Source organism: Onychomys torridus, unplaced genomic scaffold (assembly GCF_903995425.1).
Source record: "Onychomys torridus unplaced genomic scaffold, mOncTor1.1, whole genome shotgun sequence".
Classification (NCBI taxonomy): Eukaryota; Metazoa; Chordata; class Mammalia; order Rodentia; family Cricetidae; genus Onychomys; species Onychomys torridus.
This window is the reverse complement of record NW_023412285.1, coordinates 14,795-21,363: the sequence shown is the minus strand read 5'-3', so window position 1 is coordinate 21,363 and position 6,569 is coordinate 14,795. Positions and strand designations below refer to the sequence as shown.

At 52.7% G+C, this 6,569-nt stretch overlaps 1 protein-coding gene across 4 annotated transcripts; it reads left to right on the top strand.

Moving 5' to 3' along the window:
• The first annotated feature begins 2,220 nt into the window (after positions 1–2,220).
• Positions 2,221–6,345, top strand: LOC118575589 (RT1 class I histocompatibility antigen, AA alpha chain-like). 4 transcript variants are annotated; one of them, XM_036176072.1, is made up of 8 exons: positions 2,221–2,335; positions 2,535–2,804; positions 2,998–3,273; positions 4,878–5,153; positions 5,280–5,399; positions 5,577–5,609; positions 5,747–5,794; positions 5,934–6,345. In XM_036176072.1, the coding sequence occupies exons 1-8, from the start codon at positions 2,272–2,274 to the stop codon at positions 5,936–5,938; spliced, it is 1,092 nt and encodes a 363-aa protein (XP_036031965.1). In that variant the 5' UTR covers positions 2,221–2,271; the 3' UTR covers positions 5,939–6,345. The 4 variants fall into 4 exon arrangements, with proteins under 4 accessions (XP_036031965.1, XP_036031964.1, XP_036031966.1 ...); XM_036176071.1 differs by lacking the exon at positions 5,934–6,345 and having other exon boundaries at positions 5,747–5,927; XM_036176073.1 differs by lacking the exon at positions 5,747–5,794 and having other exon boundaries at positions 2,222–2,335.
• The last annotated feature ends 224 nt before the right edge of the window (positions 6,346–6,569 follow it).

The window sequence follows — 6,569 nt, the reverse complement described above, 5'->3', positions numbered from 1 at the left end:
GAGCCTTAGAATCCCTTCATCATCACTAAGCCAAGGTGTACCAGGCATCTCCAAGTCTTTATCAGGAAGCCATCTTTTGACAAATGCCTTAGCCAACAATTCAAACAAACATTTGACACTTTTATTAACTGTGAGAGCTTCCATATTAAATCTAGAATCTGCACTTAGAGGGCCCATATTAATAAACTCAGTCTGACCCAGTTTTAATGTTCTTTCCACCATTATCCCACACCCTAAAATCCATTCCCACAATACTCCCCAACTTCTGCTGGAATGAATTAGCAAACCCATTAAACTCTTTAGCAGTGCAGTGCCCCTCTCAGGCACTAAACCTCTACCTCCTACCTTCCCCAAAGCTCCTGCTCTGCCTGCAGTCTGGTGAAAGGTCTGTAGGCAGCTATTGGTGGTTCTGAGGGAAATCAGGATTGTCTCCCTGGTATTTCCTTCAGAGAGAGTCACTGCTGGCTTAACAAACACTGAAGGAATAATTTGTTCATCAAAGGTGTATTCAGGAGGTGGGGCTGAGGGTAGAGACATTACCTCCACAGGTGAGATAAACCCTGAGAATCTGAGGGGTCAGACTTCTCAGCTTCAATAGGGTCCTGCCACACATCCTTATCCCAAGTTACAGGATCTCATTATTTACCAACTAACGCCCTTTCTTTAACTGCTGATACTCTTCATGGCTGGGACTTGAATTTTTGCTGTCATTCAGCCAATCTTATTACGAGGGCTTCTGCTTGATTTTCTGCAACGTGAGCTCTGTTGCTGCTGGAGAGAAGATTCTCTTCCAGGTCACACTTAGAAACCTTTACACTATTTATTCCCATCTGGAGCATGTCAATTTTATCACTGTGTTAACTGTTGTCATTCACTGTATTCTGAGTGTCTTAGTTTGAGTTTTTATTGCTGAGTAGAGACAACATGACCACGGCAACTCTTATAAGTAAATATTTAATTGAGGTGGCTCCCTTACAATTTTGGAGGTTCAGTCCATTATCATGGCGGGAAGCATGGCAGCAGCAGGCAGATGTGTTGCTGGGGCTGAACATCCTACATCTTGCAGGCAAGAGGAATGTGACCGTCATACTGAGGGAAACTTGAACAAAAGAGACCTCAAATCCAGCCCCACAGTGCCACACTTTCTCCAACAAAGCCCCACCTCCTAATTGCACCACCCCCTTTGGGGGCCATTTTATTTCAAACCACCACACTAAGACACTAGAAGTTGGTAGATTTTATCATAGAGCTCATCCTTTTCCTCAGTTTAATACTCAGATGCTAAGAGTAACAGACCAGCATCATCATTTTCCTTATTACGGTTCCCTGTGTCCACACACTGCCACGGTACATTGCTTTAGTGAGTAAATCACAGTGAGAGGAACTGTAATGAATAATAAAGCAGAATAATGATGACAGTGTATTAGAAGTTACATAACCTGTGACCTCTTATTCTCTCTCTGACCTTCACTCACAGTCCATGAGCTGATGAGATGAGGGAGATGTATGTCACAGGCCTGTGGAGCCCTGGGTCTGATAACTGAGTTAGGTCCTGAGTTCCTCAAGCCTGTGCAGGGTGGACACTGGCCAGAGGAGATTCCCATGGCAGAGCTACACAGTGGGGATCTGAGGTTTCATCCTTGTTCAGTAGAGTAGAGAAACATTAAATTTATTATTATTTTGTTTGTTACTGTGGATTTTGAGTTGATGTCTTCAAATCTCAGCCACACATAACAGAAGTGGAAAGTGAAAGCAGAGGTGAGTAGGGACAGAGAGTCACATATAACACGGGGTCAAAAGTCCTTGAGCAGAGCTGTGAAAACTACAGTCACCTCCCGATGCAGGAGTCCACGGCAGCCCCACACCGTCACCAGGACTCTGACACACCCGTTTCCGTGAACATTCATTTTAAGTGCTGTGTGTATTTTCCCTGGAAGCTCCATGCTCTTAGGTTTCACCCTGACTAACCTGAGGAGACAGTTGTCCTTAGGCGGCTCAGAGACACCGTGACAAACATCGCTCCGTCCCGCCTCACAGGGTTCAGCAAAGTCTCAGTCCCCAGGTGGTGAGGTCTGGGGTGGGAGCCCAGGGCTGAGGATCCCCAGGTCCCCAGTTTGACTTCTCCAGCGCCCGGACACTGATGACAAGGTTCCTGTTCTCACCCTTATTGGGTGCCGAGATCGCGGACAACCAATCAGCGTCACCGCGGTCACGGGTTATAAAGTCCAAACAGCCCAAGGAACTCAGAGGCCCCAGATCCGAGATGGGGCGATGGCCCCGCGCACGCTGCTCCTGCTGCTGGCGGCCGCCCTGGCCCCGACCCGGACCCGCGCGGGTGAGTGCGGGGTCGGAGGGACACGACCCTGCGGGGAGGGCGGGGGCGGCCCCGGGGAAGCCGCGGCCCCGCGTCGCCCGGCCAGACCCTCCCGCCCGTCTCCACCCGCGTCCCGAGCCCCGCGCCCCGCTCCCCTCCCGGCCCCGCACCCGCCCGGGTCCCGGAGGAGGGTCGGGGTCTCACCGCGCGCCGCCCCCAGGCTCGCACTCGCTGCGGTATTTCGACACCATCGTGTCCCGGCCCGGCCGCGGGGAGCCCTGGTTCATCATCGTCGGCTACGTGGACGACACGCAGTTCGTGCGCTTCGACAGCGACGCGGAGACTCCGAGGGTGGAGCCGCGGGCGCCGTGGGTGGAGCAGGAGGGGCCGGAGTACTGGGAGGAGGAGACACGGAGAGCCAAGGGCCACGAGCAGACTTTCCGAGTGAACCTGAGGACCCTGCTCGGCTACTACAACCAGAGCGAGGGCGGTGAGTGACCGCGGGTGGAGGTCACGACCCCTCCACGTCCCTACGTCCAGGCTGGAGTCGCCTCGGGTTCCGGGTCCGAGGTTCGGGAGGAGAGTCGGGGTCCGGGACTCTGTTTCTCTTTGTATTTAGAGGAGTCTCCGGGTGGGCGGGGCCGCGGGGCGGGTGGGCGGGGCTGACCGCGGGGTCCCCGCAGGCTCTCACTCCATTCAGCTCATGTCTGGCTGTGAGATGGGGTCCTATGGGCGCCTCCTCCGCGGGTACACTCAGTACGCCTACGATGGCCGCGATTACCTCGCCCTGAACGCCGACCTGACGACGTGGACGGCGGCGGACACGGCGGCGCAGATCTCCCAGCGCAAGTTCGAGCAGGTTGGTGAGGCAGAGAGACGGAGGGCCTACGTGGAGGGCACGTGCGTGGAGTGGCTGCGCAGACACCTGGAGATCGGGAAGGACACGCTGCAGCGCACAGGTGCAGGGCCGCGGGCAGCTCCTCCCTCTGCCTCGGGCTGGGCTCAGTCCTGAAGAAGAAGAAAGCCCTCAGCTGGGGTCATGCCCCTGTCTCAGGGCAGATGGTGTCCCTGGGTCTCCTGCAGCCGCTGTCAGCCATGGCCGCTCCCAGGCCGGGGTCTCTGCCCACACCAGGGTCTGTGGAAACTGAGTCCTGTCGTCTGAGTGTGTCAGCCTTACAAAGCAGGACAGGGAGTCTCCTTTACCTGATGTGAGACATGGACGCCCTGGGCTGGTTCACCCAGTTTCTAGAGCTTTGCAAAGATACATTCTCCCAGGTTCCTGTGGGTGAGGTCATCCCTTCTGCACCCCAATTCCGTCTATTCACAGAATGGTCATGTGAGCACTTATGGAGTACCCTGGACAAATACTAAATTGTGTGTGTGTGTGTTTTCTTTTCTTTCGTTTGTTCTTTTGTTTAGTTTTTTTTGTTTGTTTCTTTGTTTTGTTTTGTTTTTCTAGACAGGGTTTCTCTAGCTTTGTGCCTTTCCTGGAACTCACTCTGTAGACCAGGCTGGCCTCAAACTCACAGAGATCCGCCTGGCTCTGCCTCCTGAGAGCTGGGATTAAAGATGTGTGCCACCACCTCCTGTCTCTTTTCTTTCTTTCTTGGTTTTTGTTTTTGTTATTTTGAAGTTTTCATTTTGCTTTCAGTCAGGTTTTTCCCCCTCACTGGGGTGATATTGCTTCTCTCTCTCCCCTGATGTTATTTGTATCAGTCTCCACAGGAGCCAGGGGGAACTGCTAACGTGGATAATTAGACACATCAGTGTTTCCTTTAAACGAGAAAGGTTCCTGTGAGCTAAGACTATTTCCTGTCATATTAACATCCAGAGCCCTCCTGCTCTCCCTCTGCCCCAACAAGTCACAGTGTTCCCCAGTGGATTAGGAATTGAACTTCCTCAGAGACAGGGTCTTCTGCAGCTCCAGGACAGGAGTGACAGGGATGATCCACACACCCCTGTGAGCACCGCTGTGTCCCAGTGAGTGCTGCACTGGGCTCTACAGCACACTTCCAGGGGTCCTGGTGACAATACCTTGTATCTTGTCCCCCAGAGGCAGGGCTTGGGGAGTCATTCTCTCTGGCTGAGTGTCAGAGGTTCACCACATGTGTGCTGCACACTTAGGTGATGGCTGTTCACATGGACAGGCAGTTAGGGCTGGTCAGCAAGATGGCCTCAGTGGTTGTGCCTCAATGTTGACAGCAGTAATTGGTAACATCCTTCATGTAGCTCTTGTACTCGATTTCTTATTTTTATATGAATTAGTAACATATTCATTATTTTCCATTCCTTCTCATCTTTTACCACCTACCTTATGCTATAGAACATCACATGAGGAAGGCCCTGTTGACCTGCTGGCTCATGTGGATTCTCTCTCAGCTACTGAGTCCCCCCAGGAAAATGTGCACTTCAGTGATGAGGGGACCAGCTCTACCTGAGGTCACTAGTGTGATGACAGAATTGTCCAAACAGACACAGTTTAGTGTCATCATTGGTTTAATTTTGTCTTTGGAGATTTCAGTTTATCTTGTTAAATGTGGGATTTCTTAAATCTTCCACACAGATCCCCCAAAGGCACATGTGACCCGTCACCCCATACTGACAGGAGATGGCACCCTGAGGTGCTGGGCCCTGGGCTTCTACCCTGCTGAGATCTCTGTGACCTGGCAGAGGGATGGGCAGGATCTGATTCAGGACATGGAGCTGGTGGAGATCAGACCTTCTGGGGATGGAACCTTCCAGACATGGGCAGCTGTGGTGGTGCCTTCCGGGGAGGAGCAGAAATACACATGCCATGTGGACCATGAGGGGCTGACACAACCCCTCACCCTGAGATGGGGTAAGGAGGGTGTGGGTGCAGAGCTGGGGTCAGGGAAAGCTGGAGGCTTCTGGAGAGCCTGAGCAGGGTCAGGGCTGAGAGCTGGGATCATGACCCTCACCTTCCCCTCCTGTCCTTCCCTTCCAGAGCCTCCTCAGTCCACTGTCGCCATGGTGACAATCATTGCTGTCCTGGGACTCCTTGGATCTGCGGCCATCATTGGAGCTGTGGTGGCTGTTGTGAGGAGGAGGAGGAGGAGAATCACAGGTAGGAAAGGACACGGTCTGGTTCTCTCTCAGCCCCTTTCAGAAGTGTGCTCTGCCTCATTAAGGGGAACATCCACAGCCCTCATTGCTCCTGTCTCTGACCTGGGTCTGCTGTCAGTTCTGGAACCTTCCTAGGGTCGGGGTCTTCTCTGGTCTCTCACAGCTTTTCTTCTCACAGGTGGAAAGGGAGGGATCTATACTCCAGCTACAGGTAAGTGTGGGGAGCGGGATTGTCCCTTAGGCCCAAGGGGTGAAGCTGGAGAATGCCAATCCATAATACCTCCTACAGTGAAATCTTCTAGAGGCCATGTTTGCACCTTCCTGTGACTATATGTAATTTTACCCCAGGCAGGGACAGTGCCCAGAGCTCTGATGTGTCTCTCCCAGACTGTAAAGGTGACACTCTGGGTTTTGAATTGGGGAGGAGCCAAGTGGACATGATTGGGGTTCAGGGACTCCCAGAATCACCTCTGAGTGAGTGGTGGGTTGTTGGGATGTTGTCTTCACAGTGATTGTTCATGACTCTTGTTTGTAGCATGAAGACAGCTGCCTGGCCTGACAGAGTGACAGAGATGTGCTCAGGTCTCTCTTGTGTCGTCCTGAGCCCCTCAGTTTACTCTCAGCAACAAGTCTGATGTTCCTTGTGACCTTGTGGGCTCCATGTGAAGACCTGGGAGCCCAGCCACCGCTGCACACCAGGACCCTGTCCCTGCACTGTTATATTCCCTTCCACAGCCAACCTTCCTGGTCCAGCAGACAGGAGGGGACATCTGCATCCTGTCACCTCCATGCTGCCCTGAGCTGCAGCCCCTGACTCCCCACTGAAAATAAGAATCTGAATGTCAACTTGATTGTTCACGTCCTTGATCTGACAGATTGATTGGCGGGTAAATTAAATGATTGAAATACTTAGAGTTTGTGGAGGAAATAAATGGCATCATGGAGAACCTTCCAGAATCTGTGTTCTTTGTGCTGTGTGTATCTGGTGGACAAGATGAGGCTGTGGGAGCTGAGTGTGAACAGGGCTGTGCCCAGGTGGAGCTCAGTCCATTGCTGGCTGTGACATGGTCCCTCCTCAGCTCTGTCACCTCCTGGTCTGTTCTCTTCATCACTTGAACCACATGCTGAGAGTCTGTGATCACAGGGACACTGGGATGACAGAGCCTTGTCC

Coding starts and splice junctions, on each gene's coding strand:
- LOC118575589 (XM_036176071.1), top strand. CDS start 2,272: ATGGCCCCGCGCACGCTGCTCCTGCTGCTGGCGGCCGCCCTGGCCCCG. Junction 2,336..2,534: donor CCCGACCCGGACCCGCGCGG/GTGAGTGCGGGG, acceptor CGCCGCCCCCAG/GCTCGCACTCGCTGCGGTAT. Junction 2,805..2,997: donor CTACAACCAGAGCGAGGGCG/GTGAGTGACCGC, acceptor GGGTCCCCGCAG/GCTCTCACTCCATTCAGCTC.